At 37.7% G+C, this 21,574-nt stretch overlaps 1 protein-coding gene across 6 annotated transcripts in view; it reads left to right on the top strand.

Annotated features, from left to right (window-relative positions):
- The window catches only part of ORC2 (origin recognition complex subunit 2), a 29,832-nt gene extending 8,770 nt beyond the window's left edge, over nucleotides 1-21,062 (top strand). For 5 of the 6 annotated variants that reach the window (XM_036319621.1, XM_036319620.1, XM_036319619.1 and 2 more), the window contains 13 exons: nucleotides 2,521-2,613; nucleotides 3,277-3,308; nucleotides 5,494-5,554; nucleotides 6,288-6,481; nucleotides 7,685-7,783; nucleotides 9,982-10,091; nucleotides 11,650-11,782; nucleotides 12,885-12,981; nucleotides 16,217-16,363; nucleotides 17,196-17,367; nucleotides 17,661-17,722; nucleotides 18,353-18,471; nucleotides 19,703-21,062. In XM_036319621.1, coding sequence (XP_036175514.1) covers nucleotides 2,521-2,613; nucleotides 3,277-3,308; nucleotides 5,494-5,554; nucleotides 6,288-6,481; nucleotides 7,685-7,783; nucleotides 9,982-10,091; nucleotides 11,650-11,782; nucleotides 12,885-12,981; nucleotides 16,217-16,363; nucleotides 17,196-17,367; nucleotides 17,661-17,722; nucleotides 18,353-18,471; nucleotides 19,703-19,789 — 1,406 coding nt within the window. In that variant the 3' untranslated portion in view covers nucleotides 19,790-21,062. The remainder of the gene's footprint in view (nucleotides 1-2,520; nucleotides 2,614-3,276; nucleotides 3,309-5,493; nucleotides 5,555-6,287; nucleotides 6,482-7,684; nucleotides 7,784-9,981; nucleotides 10,092-11,649; nucleotides 11,783-12,884; nucleotides 12,982-16,216; nucleotides 16,364-17,195; nucleotides 17,368-17,660; nucleotides 17,723-18,352; nucleotides 18,472-19,702) is intronic. The other variant, XR_004969361.1, reaches the window with a different exon arrangement.
- Nucleotides 21,063-21,574: the final 512 nt, after the last annotated feature.

Raw genomic sequence — 21,574 nt, 5'->3', positions numbered from 1 at the left:
ATATTGCTTAAGTGGTATATTTTTATGCCAATGACCATGTAAATGTTCAAGGTCAAGTGAAAAGCACTCTTATTAGGTATTGACACTAGTGAGGAACATATAAGAAGTAATAAGACCTGTTTCTGGCCCGACTGGAGTGGCTGAGTTGGTTGAACATCATCCTGTGTACTGAAAGGTTGCCAGTTCAATTCCCAGTCAAGGCACAGGCCTGGGTTGCAGTTTCAGTCCCAGTTGGGGCAGGTTCCGATCGATATTTCTCTTTCTCCTTCTCTCTCCCTCTCTTTAATCCTTTGATAAGGGTTTAAAAAAAAAAAAAAAGACCTATTCCTGAAAATAATATGATTCATTCATTTGTAAAATTCAGTTTTTCTGAAAGGTGTAATATTAAATACATCATTAATTTTTAACCTAACGTACATACAGTAATTTATATTAATTGCTGTGTTTGTATACATTAAGAAAGTAAAAGTTTTTAGATCTGTGAAAAATGACTGAATTCTGTAGAGCAGTGGTTCTCAACCTTCCTAATGCTGCGACCTTTTAATACAGTTCCTCATGTTGTGGTGACACCCAACCATAAAATTATTTTCGTTGCTACTTCATAACTGTAATTTTGCTACTGTGAACACTATGTAATTATATATGTGTTTTCCGATGGTCTTAAGCGACCCCTATGAAAGGGTCGTTCGACTCCCAAAGGGGTCACGACCCACAGGTTGAGAACTGCTGCTGTAGAGTGTCTCTGAGAAACCAGAAAAATGCTAATGTAGTTATTAGAGGGAGGATCAGCTAGACACCAAGATCAAAATGAAGCCCTGGGTTAGGGGTGGGGAACCTTTTTTTGCCAAAGGCCATTTGGGTATTTATAACATCATTCGTGGGCCATACAAAATTATCAGCTTAAAAATGAGCCTGCTATATTTGGTCAAACATTTAATGAACTCCCCACTAATGTCTTGGCAGGGCCAGACCAAAAGATTTCTCGAGCCTCAAGTGGCTGTGGCGGCCCTACATACCCCACCCCTACCCTAGGGCAATGAAGCAGGACAAAGACCATTGGAGAAAGAGGAGAACTAATAGTGCAACCCTAGGGAAGTAGTCAAGTAGAAGTTCCCCAAGCAGATCATCAACATGCCCATAGCCATAGGATATGTGTATGAGCTGCAGGAATCTTAAATATAATGTTGTGCATTTCTGTCTTGTCATGAAAAGATAGTTTTCTGGATAATTTGAGACTAATTATGTTTTCCAACATCTATGTTTAGTTAGGACCTCTGTTTGTTGTGATGCTCTTTAAAGAGCTTCTTTTACTTGTAAGTATTATTGCTAATTGTGTTTACATTTAAATATACCAATAAATAAAACACCTTCATATTTTTAAATGACTTATGTTCTGTCAGAAAATAACCTATTACCTGAGTATAAATGATGATTAAATAAAATTGAGCTAAACATGATGTAGGGCTAGAAGTAGACTAGGAGTTAGATTGGAAGGCTTTGTAAAATACAGAAAACCTGTCCAGGATGAGTAGATAAATGCAAACAAAAGAGCCAAGTAGAAAGGATGTGGGGGAGTTCAACCAACTTGCAGAAAGATGACTTTAGGGAAATGGAAAATAGATTGGTTACATAGGATCAGATAATAAATAACCTGATGAGAAGCTATCATTAGACAAAGAGGAATTTTACTTTAAAATTTCCAATATATTGCAGACCAGGTGTGTAAAGTACAATGCAAATAAATTGTTAGGAAAATGAAAATAAAAAGACATGCATATATGCCCTATTTTTTTTGTTATTAGAGTAAGTAACCATACATGGGGGACTCATTCTTTTTCCTTTTGAACGCTTCCTTTTTCCCCCCTTGATCCTTTTGTAGGTTAATAATTATTTAAAAGCAGATAGAATAATTTTGTTTCAATGTAAAACCAAAATGATCCCAGTCAGCTAAGTTACTTTGTATGTGGCTTTTTGTTGTGAAGTTTTTCCCCTATCCTGTGGATCAGTCTTTTATCCAAAAATGGCATATTGTTCAGGCACAATGAGAAGGCCAACGCCTGAGCCTCAGGCAAACGTACAGGTAGGCTGTTGGGGAGGACGAGGACAGTGAAAAAGAGTAGCCAGGGACCGGGAGAATGTTATTGAACCCAAATAAAAGAGTAACTTCAGAGAAAGATTGAAAATCTCTAATGAGTGATACAGAGAACCAAGGAGGGTAAGAAAAAGAAGAAGCCAGTGCATTTGTGGGGACTCTCATGAGTATCTTGGGTCAGTTTCAAGATTGGGGCATAAAACTGTGTGAAATAGGTTAGAAAGAGTTTGAGTCAGTAAAGTGGCTTTAATTTACAAAATTCAAGGCCCCCCTCCCTTTTTTTTTAAGCGGAAGGTAATAGTAGCAGGCAGGCTTCTTTTTTTTTTTTTTTCTTTTTTTTTAAGACTTTATATAAGTGAAATAAAGCTATTTCCCCTCTACATCTATTGTCTGTTAAAAGGTATTTTATATCTTTGTTCTGTTTATAGCTTCAGAACTAGCAAGAACTCCAAGAAAAAATGTGTCATTCAGTTTGAAGAATGATCCTGAAATTATGACGAACATTCCTCAATGTAGCAAGGGTAAGATTTTTACCTGTTATTTGAAGAGGGTTTTCTTAGTTGCTTCAAGTTATAGTATTTACTTTTTTTTTCCTTGTCATGAGTACATATTTACGTATTTTATTTTCTATTCTGGAAATTCATTCAACAACCTGTGTGCCTTAGTATACCCATGTTTAGCTATCAATGAAGATCTGTGCTGGTTGAAGTTGTGCAGATTGATAGGGCCAACTAGAAACAGTTGTAAAATCCTGTTGTTAAAAAAAAAAATGCTGTTGTCATTTGCTTGAGGTAGCCAATTGTTCGCAGAAGATTTGCTTTGGCAAATATTATTTGAAATAACACTTATAATTTGTGGAGAATTGTGCAGCAGTTGTTTTTGAGTGATCCATTTGAACTAGGTTGAACTGTGTCCTTTGAAAATAATGAATAATGAAAAGGGCTCCATTTTTTCTTGCTATATGAATGCTATAGAAGTTCAGGACACAGCTGTCACTAATCACAGTGATCACGTAATTAATAACAATAATTCAGCCTCTAGTGGAGATGCAATTAATTGAGAATTCAATAATATGTGATGGCTTCTGGGTAGAAACTGCAACTTTGCTTTTAATGAAGCTTGCTAGACTGTGATGAAAAGTGAAGTATTTATAGTAAGTAATGGCTTTTTGTTTCATTCTTTAGGGCATTTGACTTCAGATGAAGTTCAACTGAAGGTAAGCAATTGACTAAAAAACTAGCAAAAACCTTAGTGTTACAAAGTAAAACAAGTTGAAAAATAGAGCTTTCGTCTCTTGATTTGTATAGTGCTTTATGATTGACAGGTATTTGCCAATTAAATACCTAACTTATAAATGAAGAATCCGAGGTTCAGAGAGGTGAAGTGACTTGTCTGAGTTCACTTAGATAAGGAGGAAAGTTGGGAAATGAAGCCAGGTCTTTTGGACCCTACAGCATGCCTTTTCTGTGTTAGAATTATCCCTGGTATTTTCAACTTAGTAGACCTGGCCTGGAACTTTTTTTTTTTTTTTAATATATTTTTTAATTGATTTTTTACAGAGAGGAAGGGAGAAGGATAGAGAGCTAGAAACATCGATGAGAAACATTGATCAGCTGCCTCCTGCACACTCCCTACTGGGAATGTGCCTGCAACCAAGGTACATGCCCTTGACCGGAATCGAACCTGGGACCTTTCAGTCCGCAGGCGGACGTTCTATCCACTGAGCCAAACCGGTTAGGGCTGGCCTGGAACTTTTATGGTTTGGTTTTGCTTTGCTTTTATAGATAATATTCTGTTGTTTCTTGGGGGATTGGACCCAAGATCCATGAAGTCCATTAGTCTACCTTTTTAGGATTTACATTTGGAAACTACATTCCAGGTTAGTGGAAAGGATTTGAGAATTTTTATGCTCTCCTCTATGATTTTGTGCTTTTGTTTTTTCATTATGCCTTGTTAAGTGGCCGTGGCTGGATGTGGGCAAGCCCAGATGGGCAAGGCGAATCCATGATAATGAGTGAGTGGTGAGTGTGTCCAGGTCTGGGTGGTTTTTGATTTGGACATCCTAGACCAGCCGTGGGCAAACTACGGCCCGCGGGCCAGATCCGGCCCATTTGAAATGAATAAAACTATTGAAAAAAAAGACCGTACCCTTTTATGTAATGATGTTTACTTTGAATTTATATTAGTTCACACAAACACTCCATCCATGCTTTTGTTCCGGCCCTCCGGTCCAGTTTAAGAACCCATTGTGGCCCTTGAGTCAAAAAGTTTGCCCACCCCTGTCCTAGAGTGTATATAGGCTAAATTCATGCCCTTTATAAGAATGTGAGGCCGAAACCGGTTTGGCTCAGTGGATAGAGCGTCGGCCTGCGGATTGAGGGGTCCCGGGTTCGATTCCGGTCAAGGGCATGTACCTGGGCTGCGGGCACATCCCCAGTGGGGGATGTGCAGGAGGCGGCTGATCGATGTTTCTCTCCCATCAATGTTTCTAGCTCTCTATCTCTCTCCCTTCCTCTCTGTAAAAAATCAATAAAATATATTAAAAAAAAAAAAAAAAAAAGAATGTGAGTATTCAGGGCCATGGTTATGGCTTATGCAGAAATGTCCTATTTAGGCAGTCTAGGTGTGGGATTAGACATGTCAGAGTCTCCTTTATCTTTAATAGTGCTTCTTTCCTTGAGAGCTTGTTTGGAGGTTCTAGCAGGGGAGCGCAGCTACTCGTATACCCTTGACCGAAGACCAGTCCTCTCCTGGGGGGGGTGGGGGTGAGGTCGTCCTCTTCGACTGAGCGCGCAGCTTCGGGAGGGACGCACATGGATCGGTGAGGGAGGAGGGGGACACCCGCCTAGCCAGCCAGATCAGCCGAATCAACCCTGGCGATCAGTGGGGTGACAGATGTCGCAGCCAGATCGCCCTCACATCCAAATAATAAAATAAATAAAATTTAAAAATACTATAAAAATAATAAAAGTCCCATTGCTATATGCATAGGAATGCCTATTTCCTTGTTTACTCATCATCAATGGACATAAATAACTTTTAACAAAAAAAAATTCTGCTAATCTGAAAAATATTTCAAAAGGCTGATATACTTATGTTTTTTCTTTATATAACAATAAAAAAGTACATACATACTTTACAGATATCTAGAATACACTGCTAGAATCACTCTAGGAATCTTGGAATTGTTGTATCATTTTTGTTGTGTCTCCCCCCCGCCCAACAAATTCATTTGTCATTGTCTTCTAGTTCTAGGAACTAGGTTCATCTAGTTTTAATTAGTCTATTGAAAGCAAAATATTTTTATTTTCTCGCCTCTTTCACTCAGATCCATCATTAATTCCCATTTCATCATTATTATTTGACTATTTAAACTATATTGTTTCTTTATTTTTAAACAGAACAATGATAAAAGTGAATTTCTGTCAACAGCAACTCGTGTTCTAAGGAAAAGATTAATAGGTATGTATTCCTTTTTTTAAAATATATATTTTTATTGATTTCTTAGAGGAAGGGAGAGGGAGAGATAGAAACATCAATGATGTGAATCATTGGTCCGCTGCCTCCTGCATGCCCCCTAGTGGGGATTGAGCCTGCAACCCAGCATGTGCCCTTCACCAGAATCAAACCCAGGACCCTTCAGTCCGCAGGCTGATTCTCTATCCACTGAGCCAAACTGTCTAGGGCTGTATTTTATTTTCCACTGAGTTTTTTTTTTTTTTTTTTTTAATATATTTTATTGATTTTTTTTTTTTTTTACAGAGAGGAAGGGAGAGGGATAGAGAGTTAGAAACATCAATCAGCTGCCTCCTGCACAACCCCTACTGGGGATGTGCCTGCAACCAAGGTGCATGCCCTTGACCGGAATCGAACCCGGGACCCTTCACTGAGCCAAACTGGTAGTAGGTATGACTGACAGTTTCTGCCACAGATTCTGTGTCAGGCATTGTTATTTGCTTTACATACATTTCACTGTAATCTTCACAATGCTCTATTAAATTAGGCACTGTTAGTCTCATTTGATAATTGAGGAAACTGGTCCAAAAACTTAATATAACTAGTTCTGGTGAAATCGCCAGCAAGTAATGGCAAAACCAGAAGTCAGATTCTCTTACTTCAAAGCCCACATTCTTCCTATTACCCCATACCTCTTGTCAAACTGTCAAATTTTCCCAATTGCTTTTTACCCCCACAGCCCCAAGGTCTCATTCTGACAGCGAAAGTGAATATTCTGCTTCCAACTCAGAGGACGATGAAGAGGTTGCACAAGAATTTGAAGAGGACACTAATAAAGTCATACTGAGCCCGAAGACTCAAGCTCAGAATAGAGTAGTTTCAGCTCCTGTTTACAAAGAAACACCTTCTAAGAAAATGAAAAGAGATAAAACAGTAAGTGAAGAGAGAGACTTAAACTTTCAAGAAAAATTGTGTAATTTTGCAAAGATATGCTACCCTAAGAGAAGAGATCCAAATGGGGGAATCAGCATACTTTTTTTCTTCACTTCTCTATATTTTGTCAGCCTTTCACATAAATTCCCGTGTATCTTTATCTGTTTCTGGACTTTCTGTGTTGGCATGTTTGTATCCCTGTTTATCTAATAACTAGAGGCCCAATGCATGAAATTTGTGCAAGAATAGGCCTTCCTTCCCCCGGCTGCCAGCACCGGCTTCCCTCTGGCACCCGGGACCTGGGCTTCCCTCCAGCCACCAGCAGGCACTTGGGACCTGGGCTTACCTTGCAGCCCTGGCTTTGTCCAGAAGGATGTCTGGTCTAATTAGCATATTACACTTTTATTATTATAGATACCATAATGTATGCTGAAAATGACATATCAAGTCAGTTGTATAAAAATGAGCTTTTAATTAAAAATATAGATTGGATAACTGGGGGCAAGATTTCTCAATGTATACCTTCTTATATAGTTTTATTTTTTATAACATTTTTGATGTATTCAAGTAAATGTAGGTAATAAGTAATGTGGCTATGGATCCATGCTGAGCTGCTTGGAAGAAAACCATAGACATCATGGCTTGAGCAAAGGCTAATTAACCTGGTATTTTTGTGTAAAGATTCAGAGCAGTCAGGAAGCCCACTGCTTGATGGCTTCTTATCCCATAGCCACCGTGGAGGTTAGCCCTGCTCTAAATCAGTAGAACAAGTTTTATTCCATCTTACTGTAATAATAGTGGCAAGTCTTTTTACCTTGCTGTTGATGTCTTCCTCATTTTCACAGTGCTTCAACTGCAGTAATATTAAAGGATTTGCTCAGACTCTGTGAGGCAAGACAAAGGTTCTGATATGTAAACCCCCCCTTTTTAAAGTTTAAGTGGAAATTATATGTTGAGACTTAAGAATTATTTTGGGGAATAGACTACCTTAGTCTAGTAATTTCTTTAACTTTTATGGTCCTAAAAGTTACTCAGTGTTATCACTGCAGTTAAGTTTGCTTGGTCCAAAATCTATGTTGCTTTGAATAGAATATACTGACTGCCAAATAAAGAATTTCACATATGCTATTTTACACTACTATTACAGTCTGGTTCTGATATAAAACAAATATCTGAAACTAAGAAATTACTTTGCATTTTCAGAGTGACTTAGTAGAAGAATATTTTGAAGCTCACAGCAGTTCAAAAGTTTTAACCTCTGATAGAACACTGCAGAAACTAAAGAAAGCTAAACTGGATCAGGTATGTTGCAAAAAATGTTACTTCTAAATTTTTCTTATTGCAAGCTGATTTGAAGAGTTAAGTATACATAAGCAGAATTATTATCCAGATCAAATGAAACACAAATTAACGTGATGTAACTCTTACATATTTTATTATATACTAAACTAGAGGCCCGGTGCACGGATTCATGCACCAGTGGGATCCCTAGACCTGGCCTGTGCCCTCTTGCAATCTGGGGATCCCTCAGGGGATGTTGGAGGCCCAGTGCACGGTTTTGGCCCGATCTCCGCAGGCCTCTTATATTTATATAAGATCTTTGGTTAATCTCTTCCCATCCATCCCTCTCCCCACTTCCCTCTGAGATTCATCAGTCTGTTCCATGTTTCCATGCCTGTGCATTGAGCATCTGCCCCCAGGTGGTCAGTGTGCATCATAGTGAACGGTCGAATGGTCGGATAGTCGTTTAGGCTTTTATATATATATATAGATGTTTCACTGGGTTAGAATTCTAGTTGGCAGACTATAATTACACATTTTTTCTCTTATCATTTCTTCAGGATCTATAATAATCAGAGTCATGGTTTATTTGATATCCATGTACCATTAATCTTTGTTATTCATTTAAGCCACATATTTATTAAATCTCACACTGTTCATAAAACAATTGACCTGACTCTCTCAGTTACAAACCTTGCAAAAAGCAGAGGATATCTTGCTTCTTGATATTATGGAAAACCTGCTCAGTGCAATACAGTAACAAGTTCTATATACTATGTTCCAGCACCTCGTGTTATGAGAAATAACACATAGCTATTGATGCCTCTCTTAGAGAGGAGACAGAACCATTCGAGAGAGAATCTTTCAGTAGAAAGTGGGGTTGATAATCTAAGAAGAAAGAGGTGATTATTAGTTCAGAGAGTATCAAGATTTATTATTCTCTGCAAGCTAGATTTTAGTGCAATTTTCTAAGGTGTTCAGGGTTTTTAACAAGAGTTTTCAACCTACAGAAAAGAGGAAAATATAGGGTAAGTCTCTGTGACCTGGATGACATAGTGCTGTGTGGTTATTTGTATTTTGTGACCTGGTGTATTGGTATTGAGACTCAGATCAGAAAGTAGCTGAAAACATATATCAAGAAGACAAATAGGGGAGTGGGGGAAGCTGGAGGAGGATAGAGGGGGGATAAATGGTGATAGACAGATACTTAATTTGGGGTGGTGAACAAACAATACAGTGTGTAGATGATGTGTTGTGGAAATGTGCAAAGGTTGTGAAACCTTTATAATTTTGTTAACCAGTGTCACCCGATTAATTCAGTGAAAAGGAAAAAAAAAAAAAAAAGAAGCCAAACTGTTCCAAGGAAGAGATGGTATTAATATCTGCTTATAATCATGTAAATGGTTCTGGGGGAAAACTTAGCAAATTCTTTACTGCTATCACATATTTGTACCCAAAAGAATATTATAAACAAACTAGAAGCCCGTTGCAGGAAGATTCCTGCAAGAATATGGCTTCCCGCCCTTCTCTGCCACTCCTACCCCGCCCTTCTCTGCCGCTCCTACCCCGCCCTTCTCTGCCGCTCCTACCCCGCCCTTCTCTGCCGCTCCTACCCCGCCCTTCTCTGCCACTTTTCTCCCGCCCGTCTCCACTACCTCGGCTCCGTTGCTTGGCTTCCTTCTACGGCAGCCGTGGGCAAACTACGGCCCACGGGCCAGATCCGGCCCGTTTGAAATGAATAAAACTAAAAAAAAAAAAAAAGACCGTACCCTTTTATGTAATGATGTTTACTTTGAATTTATATTAGTTCACACAAACACTCCATCCATGCTTTTGTTCCAGCCCTCGGTCCAGTTTAAGAACCCATTGTGGCCCTCGAGTCAAAAAGTTTGCCCACCCCTGTTCTACGGAGTCTTCAGTCTTCGCTCCCAGTCAGTATATGCAAATTAGCTGCCATCTTTGTTGATGGTTAATTTGCATATCACTCTGATTAGCCATTGGTGGGCATAGCGAAGGCATGGTCAATTTGCATCTTTGTCTATTATTAGATAGGATATTTAAATCATATCTGAGATATTATATATACTCAGTTCATGCACTCATTACCAAATTAATGTCTCCTCTCCTAACCTCTACCTGTAAGAAAATATATTTAGTTTGGATTAATTTGATGTCTGGTTTGAAAGTGATTTTCTTCCCTCTCTTCCTTTTTTTTAAAGCAAACTCTGCGTAACTTATTGAGCAAGGTTTCTCCTTCCTTTTCTGCTGAACTTAAACAACTAAATCAACAATATGAACAATTGTTTCATAAATGGATGTTGCAGTTACAGTAAGTACTATCATCATTGCAAACCCTTGTAAAATAAAGAATAATGTACATTTATATAAGCCTGTGTTAAAATCAAAGTAATTTAACTTAATTTTCTTTTTGCAACAAGCTTGATATATATTTTTAGTTATATATAAAAATTTGAAAAAATAGGTGTTTTTTCAATTTTATGATGCAAATGTGGACTGTCATTATTGTATGGCTCTGCTCAGAAATTCTAGTTTTCTAGAAATTTGTCTTTTCTAAATTTAATTTAATTTGCCAATAACAGGTCAAAGGGTTATGCTAGTAAGAGAATGATTATCCTCCCTGGTAGGCCTCAGCTCCTCTCAGTAACACTTTATGATCTGTCATTATAAATGTACAAAGCAGCTCTTCACTCTGATCTCCTTCCCCAACCCCCCTTCTTCTTTCTTCTAGTATGTCAACGTCTATAACTTGATTTGCTTTGCTTCCCAGCCTATACCTCATAGTTAACTACTTGAGTATTTGCTACCTCTCTGAATTCCCTTCTTTTTTTTCTGCCATTTCTACCTTGCTAATCTCTACCTTTGGATTTATCTCTCTTCTGTTTATTTCTAGGCTATCCTGCATTGCCACAGAGCATCACATAAATATTGTTTCTGACTGACCTCCATAAACAACCATGGAGTTGAACTTTAGCTTGACCCCTAGTGCGTGGTGTTCTGGTTCATCTCATTTACTCTCTTGGCCTCAGTTGCTTTTTGTATGCGAATAACTCTCATAACTCTAGCTCCAGCCCAACCCAGCTCAGATCACAATCTTCAGCAGTAAATACGGATATCTGAATATTGGAGATTTCCATGTGGATGTCCCTGTAAATAATTCAACATACATAAAATTTAACTCATTTTAAATCCATCATTCCCACCTGCCCCTGCTGCCTAGCACAGTTCCTGTCCACCCCATTCATGTAAAGTTGTCTATGCCAATTACTCTCCAAATCCTATTGATTTCACCTATATAGCTTTTGACACCTTACATTTTTCTCCTTGACACCTAATTCAAGTCAGTTTTGTCCCTCCTTATCTATTCCTCCCATTAGCCCGTGTGATCTTTCTAAAAAGAACATGTTACTTTCCTGCTTAAAACCTTTCAGTTACCAACTAACTAGTTCCTAGTAAATGCTCATAGTCTTGGGAATAAAATCTAATTAATGTCAGTTGACTTACCAAGACCTTTGAGACCTAGCCCCTGCTTACCTTTGCAGTTTAATCTACCAATTAAAAGGCTGCTGCAGCCTGTGAAATGTTTTAGTGCCTTGCACCTCCCATGTTGTCCTTCTACCCCCAGCATCTGCAGGTTGAAAGTAGAATGAGCTGGAGAGAGAGCTACTAAAATTGGACCGCTTAAGTTTTGTGTACTAATAATAAAATTGTGCTTTTACCTTGTACAATTTGGGAATCATTATAGTTATTTAGCCATCCCAGTTCTTCTGTATTTTTTTATAAGCTTTAAATAAGGAAACTGGTTGATTATAAAATTGGCAATAACAGGTACTGAACTTTAATTTTATGAATGCTATCTTTCCTAACAGCCTGGGGTTCAACATTGTGCTTTATGGTTTGGGTTCTAAGAGAGATTTACTAGAAAGATTTCGAGCCACCATGCTGCAAGATTCCATTCATATTGTCATCAATGGTTTCTTTCCTGGAATCAGTGTGAAATCTGTAAGTTTCAAAAATGTTAAAAGGAACCACATCATATCTCCTGCCAGTCTGTACCTCCACGTTAATGAGGTTGCTACTTCTCATTCTGGAGTATTCAGTTTTTGTTTTTAGACTTCCTACTAGTAGGATTGCATCCTGCTTAATTAAGATGATGAGCTTAGACTCAGAAGTTTATAGCTTTGAATCCCCATCTTTGAATTTCCTACTTCGTAACTGATAATGTATTAAATCTTAGAGAAAAGTTAGCTTTGTGTACTGTACCAAATACTAATAATATTTCTCTGAAGGACAGGATTATGTGGGACCTCAATTTTTATTAGGCTTTTATGTCACTTTGGTACTCTAATAAAAATATAAGTAATACTTCGTAGTTTTGTAATAATTTATAGGTAATTTTTACTCCAAATGTTCATATTTTTTCATCATTTGAAAATTAATATGAACCTTTTGGGTGCTGGATATTAACTGATGTAGTATGCCTTTCTAAAAATGTCAGTGTTTCTGTTCTGTTTCCTTTGATAAATCAATAGTTTTCTAATGTTTCTCATATTGTTGGTATTTTTGGGGGGGTAGGGTTTGTTGCATCCCTCTTATTATCTTTACATCTTTGCTATTCCATGTTTTCTTCCTTTTAGCTCTAACTTATGCGATATATATATATATATATATATATATATATATATATATATATTTATGAAGATAGATATACTTAAGTACCGGGAAACTTTCTTGTTTTGCTAATCCTCACCTGATTTTCAGAGAGAGTGGAAGGGAGGGGGGAAGGAGAGAGAAAGGAGAGAGCGAAACATTGATTTGAGAGAGACACATCGATTGGTTGTCTCCCTGACTGAGGCCGGGGATGGAACCTGCAATCCAGGTACATGCCCTTGACCAGGAATCGAACCCTTGAGGGCCAATGCTCTAACCACTGAGAACACTGGCCAGGGCCCAGTAGCATTTTTTAAAAAGTAATTTTTTTCATACTTGGAGGGAAATCTAAATTCATTTTTAATTTATAAAAAAGGATTGATTTGCTAATTGTATTTATCTTTTATGCAGAATAAGTTATAATTTATGTACCTCTTGCACTTCTATGATACAGATCCTGAATTCTATAACAGAAGAAGTCCTCGATCATATGGGTACTTTCCGAAATGTACTGGATCAACTAGACTGGATAATAAACAAATTTAAAGAAGGTAACATGAAGTAGATGCTCTAGTTTTAGGGTGAAGCTAAGCATACACTTATTCATGTATTAGTATACACACAAATGAGGATTATTTTTCCTTTTCTCAATGCTGATTTAGATTACTCTAAAATAATTGTGTTTTCTTTTTCTATGAACTTGACTAGTTACCTAACAAGAAAAAAGTATTCCTACTACTTTGATTTTTTTATAAGCCAAAGCCTCTTTTTAAAAAAAAAAAAAAAAAATATATATATATATATATATATATATATTTTATTGATTTTTTTACAGAGAGGAAGAGAGAGGGATAGAGAGTTAGAAACATCGATCAGCTGCCTCCTGCACACCTCCTATTGGGGATGTGACCGCAACCAAGGTACATGCCCCTGACCGGAAGCGAACCTGGGACCCTTCGGTCCCCAGGCCGACGCTCTGTCCACTGAGCCAAACCGGTTAGGGCTAGCCAAAGCCTCTTATTTCAGAATAATTTTCAGGTTTCATTGGTGATTGTAAAGTGCCTCCAGTCGATTGGTACATTTTATGTGATACTCTTATATTTAATATTTTTATTAAAAATTCTTATTTATTCTGAGTAAATATTGCATTTCAGTAATTTCATAAACTAAAATATGGAATGGAGAAAAACTTTTATTTTGTTATTCTTTGGTGTGAATTTTCTGGTTATGTGAGCATTTCAGAAAATTAGAAATAAAATTATTTAGGCTTTAACAATTGTCAGTCAGTCATTGCTTAAGAATTAGAAGGAGTAATTTGTTATGCTTGATTTGATGGGTAATTTTGGTATCATTTTTATGCTCATTAAAATAGATGCCAAAGTCGTTTCATATATATGCATATGTGTACTAGATACATATTGTATATATAATACATGTTATATGTGATATACACTGAGTGGCCAGATTATTATGACCACCTGACGTTTGTAGGCAAATTAGCTATAATTTCACGCTGAAGTTGCTAGAGGGCCAGACCATTATAAATAGGGAAGCAGGTTGTTTACGACAGTAGAAGTGATTTTTTCTGAAGATATGGGTAAACCACGCGATTTAACAGCCTTTGAACATGGGATATATTTAAACGTGAGTGGCCAGATTATGACCACCTGATGTTTGTAGGCAAATTAGCCGTACACTGCATCATATGGGATATGGAAGCCAAAGGCCTGTTCGAACACCTTTGCTGTCTGCAGTTACCAAGATAAAACGTCTCCCATTCGCACAGGAGCACAAGGATTGGACAGCCAAGCATTGGAAAAAAGTCATGTGGTCCCATGAATCACGTTTCCAGTTGCATCATGCAGATGGCAGAGTGAGAATTTGGTGGAAACAGCATGAAAGCATGCACCCCACATGCATGAGTACAACCCTTCAAGCTGGTGGGGACAGTGTTATGGTTTGGGGCATGTTTTCCTGGCATGATTTGGGCCCTTTAATTCGTGTGGAACAACGTCTGAATAGCACAACATACCTAAGTATCGTTGCTGATCAAGTTCATCCTATCATGTTGATGGCGTATCCCAATGGAGATGGCTTCTTCCAACAAGACAATGCGCCATGCCACGGTGCTCGTATTGTGCAGGAGTGGTTTCAAGAACATGAGGGAGGCTTTACCTTGCTTAGGTGGCCCCCCACAATCACCAGATCTCAATCCAATTGAGCATTTGTGGGACGAAGTTAAAAGAGCCATCAGGCAGCTGGTTCCACAACCATCAAATCTCACAGAACTGGACAGTGCTATTCATCAGGCATGATGTCAGATTCCTCGCATCACCTTTCAAAATCTCGTGAAGTCAGTGCCAAGAAGAATCCCCGCAGTATTGAAGACAAGGTGGCCCAACGAAGTACTGATGGGGTGGTCATAATAATCTGGCCATTCAGTGTGTGTGTGTGTATATATATATATATATATATATATATCTATATCCATCCCACATTCAAAGGCTGTTAAATTGCATTGTTTACCCATATTTTCAGAAAAAAATCACTTCTACTGTCGTAAACAACCTGCTTCCCTATTTATAATGGTCTGGCCCTCTAGCAACTTCAGCGTGAAATTATAGCTAATTTGTCTACATACGTCAGGTGGTCATAATAATCTGGCCACTCAGTGTATATTTGTTATATAATTATATGTAATTACAATTGTAAATATAGTATATGTTATTTATGTGTAATTTATATTTATGTATAATTTAAAATTTTTGACTGATGGCTTCTTGCATTCAAGGAACCCTAGTCTTTGAAAATGTGTCATCTCAGAATTTTTGTCATTATATTGTCTCTCTTGTCCCTCTATCCCCAGGGCAAGAGAAATGTACTTACTCTCTCTAAAGGGCTCATCCTTCATCATAACTACCAAATGCCCATTTCTTATCAACTCCTGAGAGACTTACAAACAGCTTTTAAAAATATGTATAGGACTTCTTCCAGAAATCCTAGGGAAACAATTACCTGATTCTACTACCCTTCCATGCTATTTTACTTTCCTATTTCAATATGATTTTAGAGTTTTTGAAGACACATCCGCCTTCTGCTCTTTACCTCTTTCCTTCTTAATTTCTTCTGTGTTACTTAAGCTGTATACTTGAAGGTCACCTGTAATTTCCTTTTTACTAAACATTGGCCTTGGCTCATCCTTTATCTTGATCTGCAGTATTGGATGGTGTGGAGAGCTTCATCCTCCAAATTCTTCCTTCACTGACTTATATTTTACTTCTCTCACTTTTCTGATTCCTTGAGCAATAATATCCTAAGCCTCCCCCTCTCTTTTATTATCTCCTTCGGCTGTTGTGATAATAAGGCTTTTCTATATTAATCTTAATGCTTAACGAGAACTCTCTCTCTCTTCTTTCTTGTGTGTCTTTCCCCTCCACTCCAACCTTGCAATTCATCATGCACAGATTTACCTCCAATCTATATGTATCTTGCCTTATTACCTATACCTTATTAAAATGGCTTTCTTTATGGTCTGATTCAAGTGCTAACCATTCCAGTTAAGTCTAATTACTCTACTCCCTATTGATTTTCAATTAATTTTATTTTTTTAAAGAGTTTAATAATGTCTTGCCTATTTTATGAATGACTGACATATTTTCAAATAAATTGTATATTCCTAAGCAATAGTTACTTTGTCCTTTGATATATTCTTTAATCCATATTGTATGTGGTGGGGATTTCACAAATACTCATTGCAAATAATAATTGAATTATTTTTCTTTTTAGATTCTTCTTTAGAACTCTTCCTTCTTATCCACAATTTGGATAGCCAAATGTTGAGAGGAGACAAAAGCCAGCAAATTATTGCACAGTTGTCATCTTTACGTAACGTATATCTTATAGCATCTATTGATCACCTCAATGCTCCTCTCAGTAAGTTAAATATAACTTTTTCTTTCTTGAAATATCAGTCTTTACAAGATTAATTTTCTTAATGTTGTCACAGCATTTTTAATTTTTAGTACAGTTTTATTTTTGTTGTATTTTTAAAGACACAGGTAGCCAAGAATCTAGGTGTCCTCAATCTGACTTAGAACATAATTATTGGAAATAAAAATTCGAGTTCTAAAGTAAGTGTGTTACACCTAAACCTCGAAAGAGAGGAGACTCAACTGTTATTTTGGTCTTTTTCTACTCTGAGGTATTGCAACATTTATTTTATGCAGTTTAGTTTAGAGACTGTGATAATCTTATTGAACAAAATGTTAAATTATTCAAGCTTGCCCTAACCGGTTTGGCTCAGTGGATAGAGCGTCGGCCTGTGGACTCAAGGGTCCCGGGTTCGATTCCGGTCAGGGGCATGTACCTTGGTTGCGGGCACATCCCCATTGGGGGGTGTGCAGGAGGCAGCTGATCGGTGTTTCTCTCTCATCGATGTTTCTGACTCTCTATCCCTCTCCCTTCCTCTCTGTAAAAAATCAATAAAATATATATATTTTTAAAAATTATTCAAGCTTTTTAAAAGAATGCCGTGGTAACACTAATATATTTTAACTTGTATTTAACATACTAATGAAGGTTCAAATGCTGATTGATCATGAGATTGTCAGGTACTGATTTGGATGGGGAAATGGCAAAAACAAAAGTTTATAGGATTCATTTTTTTATTTAATGTTTTCTCATTCTTTCCTGGAGTAGAATTTAGTAACAGGACAATATGAGAATAATTAGTAATTGTTTTTATTTCTTTGATTTTGTGCTTTAGTGTGGGATCATGTAAAGCAGAGTCTTTATAACTGGCTCTGGTATGAAACCACTACGTATAGTCCTTATACTGAAGAAACCTCCTATGAGAATTCTCTTCTTGTTAAACAGTCTGGATCACTACCACTTAGTTCCCTAACTCATGTCTTACGAAGCCTTACCCCTAATGCAAGGTAAGAATGAAAACTATAGTTTCTTTTACCTATTTACTTACTTACTTAGTAGTAGAGCTAGGGCTAGAACCCAGGTCTCTTTCATTTATTTAATTTTTATTGATTTCAGAGAGGAAGGGAGAGAGATAGAAACATCAATGATGAGGCCAGTATGTAATATTCCTTGGAGAAAGGAACAGAAGCTAACATAGACAAGCCAAGTATTCCACATTCCCTTCATGTACTTTACTACTAGCTGTTATCTTTTGATGTTAACATTCTGGATTTGAGCTCCTGTGTGTTTTTCTCCCTAGGGGGATTTTCAGGCTACTAATAAAGTATCAGCTGGATAACCAGGATAACCCTTCTTACCTAGGTATTCAATATTTATATTAAATTGTGTCACTTTTGTTTCACCCCATAAATTCCTTTTTCTGGAATCTAATAGCACTGCAGTTTTTCACAGCAGTGAATAAATGGTTTGCTCTGTGATCTTGGTGTCTGCCACATAGCAAATATCCTCACAACCCTATTGAGAAGCAAACCCCGCTTGCTTTTTAAATTTCGTGTGCTAATTATGGATGTGTGTCTACCAATTACATACATTTCATACATTGGGCATCTTGGGAGATTTTTTTCCCTTTGAGTAAAAATAATATGTTAAACATTTTAATAATCGTTCAGCTCTCATGACTTACTTGTTAGTTCCCTCTTTAATAGTCAACTTTATTCACACTATTTAAAACTGCCTGTAGGGTTATGCAACATTTGGTCACAGTTGCCTATTTTCAACCAATTATTTTTGTTTAAAAAATATAAGCCACAGTATTCTCTAGTTTTGCTTCTTCCAGAGGCACTTACCTTGGTTTTAAATCAACACTTAATGACTGCTTTGCAATACTGTGGCCACAGCACTTTATCTCTGTGCTCTTTGATGTGGGTATCCGTATATGGGGTTCTATCCGAAATGCTGACTTATGTTCACATCTGCTTTTCAACTCTCCAGGACTTGCTTTTCAAGATTTTTACCAGCAGTGTCGGGAGGCATTCCTTGTCAATAGTGATCTGACACTTCGGGCCCAGTTAACTGAATTTAGGGACCACAAGCTTATAAGAACCAAGAAGGTGAGACTTTGCTGTTACAGCTTTATATTCCAGGAAGAGCATTGCTTGTTTACTTAAGGACAAGGGTGCCTCTGACCGAGATCCAATTGTGTTACTGAGGCTCCTTCGTGGTCAAGGATCCATTTAGGCAGTGGGCCATTTGAGCTCTGTACAGAGATAAGGTAGTGAGATTAGAGGGCCAGGAACTAAGCCTAGAAGTGTGACAGTTAATGGCCAAGTAAAAGATAAGCCTACAAGGTGAGAGAAACAGCCAGAGTGAGGAAGAAAACCAGGACATGATGTTACAGAAGCCAAGAAAAGCATGTTTTAAGAAAAAAAGAACGGTCTGCAGAACAGGCCTTTTAACGCTCCTGGAGCCAGTTGTTTGCAAATATGCTTGTTCAGTGTGAAAGTACAGTCAGGTGCTGCTGAGCGGCCAGTAGAGGAGGACTAAACAGATGGTTAGGTTTAGGAATATGGAATCCCTTGGTATAAGCCAGCAATTTTCAGCCGGTGTGTCACGGCACACTGTGTGCCGCAAGAATGTTTAAAACATGTAATACCTGACTATTTAGTCAGGGGCACTGATCTCTTTTCCCTTAGATTGTCAAATAAAATAATGACAACAGCCAATACAATAGCTATCCAGTGAATGAATCAAAATTATTCCTATTTTTGTAAGATTGGCAAAAAGATGTTTTTGGGTGTGTCACAGAATTTTAGTAGTTTATGTGTGCCAAGAGATGAAAAAGGTTGAAAATCACCGATCTAAACAAAAGCTCTTTTGGTGACATAATAGTGGCAGTAGCTCGGTCGGACTGGGTTGAGGGAGAAGTGAGGAAATGGAGACCACCATTGTTAGACAACTCTCTGAAAAGGTGCCGAGGCTGGGTGATAGATGGAAAAGAATGAGGTTACTTAATAATGGGAGATACTAAATGTATTTTAAAACCAATGGAATGGATCCACTTGAAAGGGAAATTAAAGAACAAAAAAATCAATAGTATAAGATTCTATAAAAGAGGATGAAGAAAATAATCCACTTACCCGCTGGACTTCTTTTCCACTAGAAAGTGGCCTAACTAAAAACCCAGTGTATTTTAAATATGTGTGTGTGTGTCTGTGTGCCCTTTCCCCTTAACTTTTATACTGCCAAATTTATATAAAATATTAAATCCATTTTTTAAACTACGATAGGATTCAAATTTATCTTACAAATGACTAACATCCAGGGTATTCTTACGTCTTTTAGGGAACTGATGGAGTGGAATACTTACTCATTCCTATTGACAATGGGACGTTGTCGGAGTTCCTGGAAAAGGAGGAAGAGGAGTCCTGAAGCCCTCCTTTACTCCTGAATATTCTGTGGAAGGTTGTACTCCGGCTGCCTCTCCTGCAGTCTAAACTGTGTTTACATCCAGCACCAGACTCTTTCCATTGTACAAGATTTAAAAGTGGGAGGGGGATGTCATGAATTAGAACCTCGATTAGCCTGGCTAGTTAATTACCAGCTCTAGTACTATGCTATTCAGTGGTCCTCAAGTTGGAGAAACTGTGCCTTTCATTCATTACCTCTCTGGAGATTCTTGCTGGAGTGAATAGTGTGCTCAGGGACTATTTGGAACTAGATGTTTTTAATTCTTTTATATTAGAGGTGATACTACTCCTGATTCTTTGAGGGCCTTTTAACACTCCTGGGGCTGCTTGTTCCAGCGTGCAGAAGTAGAGACATTGGCATCACACAGATCTGCTCTGTGTCAGAGCTGATAAGTGAAATGGAGAAGACTTGCTGTTTCTGAACTGGCTTAACGAAAGGAATAAAATTGGCGAAAACTAGGTGATCCAGCTTTCTCCTTTAGGATTTAAACTACATACTGGGTGGAGGCGGGGGGTGCATGACACTATTCAGTTGGGGTAGTGGGAAAAGCATAACAAGTATGTAGAGTGTATACCCAGCCTAGAAAGCACATGAAAAATATGAAACACTTAATGTTTGTGCCACACCTTCATGATACAAGTGAGAAGCCAGGCTAGAGAAATACTTTTTAATTTTTTAGTCACTATCTTCAAGACAATGGAAAATAAAAATTTAAGTATTCTTGTATATTGATCTATTTCTTTTCTTGAATAAATGCAGGTGAGTAGCATATTAATAGCTGGCTTTATATTAAATTTTAAATATTTTTTATTGGTTTCAGAGAGGAAGGAAGAGGGAGAAATAGAAACATCAATAATGCGAGAGAATCATGGACTGGCTGCCTCCCACATGCCGCACATGCCCCTGGATCGAGCCCACACCCAGGCATGTGCCCTGACTGGGAATCATCCTGGTTCATAGGTCGACGCTCAACCAGAGCCACGCGGGCCAGGCTGGCTTTAAATTAATTGATTTCTCTATCAAGTACATCTAAAACTCACTGTAAGGCATTTGTCTTTTTCTTAGTGACAATTTCAAGCCTTCTAAATATTTACACGAGCCTTTTTCTTAAGAAAAAAAGGCTAACCGTGGTCACTGTACTCAGCTTACAGTTTTCACATATTCCCTGAAATATTTCATACTTGGAAATGAAAATCATCATTAATATCACTGTAATAAAGTATATATCACATCAGCATTTTTTACTCATTTCTTATTTTGTAAATGCCTTTCATGAAAATATTTCCCAAAATGCTCAGAATTTTTAAATCATTTCTTTGTGGCATATAATTAATCAATTTTATATTAAATCCGTCAATTAAGGGTTTAATCTTAAAGACAATTACTATTAAAATATTTAAGAATTTATACATTACTGACTCTAAAACTTTTTTTAAAATTTTACTATATATATTTTGTTGATTTTTTACAGAGAGGAAGGGAGAGGGATAGAGAGTTAGAAACATCGATGAGCGAGAAACAATCAGCTGCCTCCTGCACGCCCCCTACTGGGGATGTGCCCGCAGCCGAGGTACATGCCCCCGACCGGAATGGAACCTGGGACCCTTGAGTCCGCAGGCCGATGCTTTATCTACTGAGCCAAATTGGTTAGGGCTAAAACTTCTTTTAATTGTACCAACGGCTAATGAAAAGCAGTTTTTTTCTATTCCTTGATCCAATTCCTTAGGCCAGTGGTTGGCAAACTGT

This window comes from Myotis myotis, unplaced genomic scaffold (assembly GCF_014108235.1).
Source record: "Myotis myotis isolate mMyoMyo1 unplaced genomic scaffold, mMyoMyo1.p scaffold_m19_p_8, whole genome shotgun sequence".
Taxonomy (NCBI): domain Eukaryota; kingdom Metazoa; phylum Chordata; class Mammalia; order Chiroptera; family Vespertilionidae; genus Myotis; species Myotis myotis.
The sequence above is the reverse complement of the archived record's forward strand: the minus strand, read 5'-3'. Positions and strand labels throughout refer to the sequence as shown.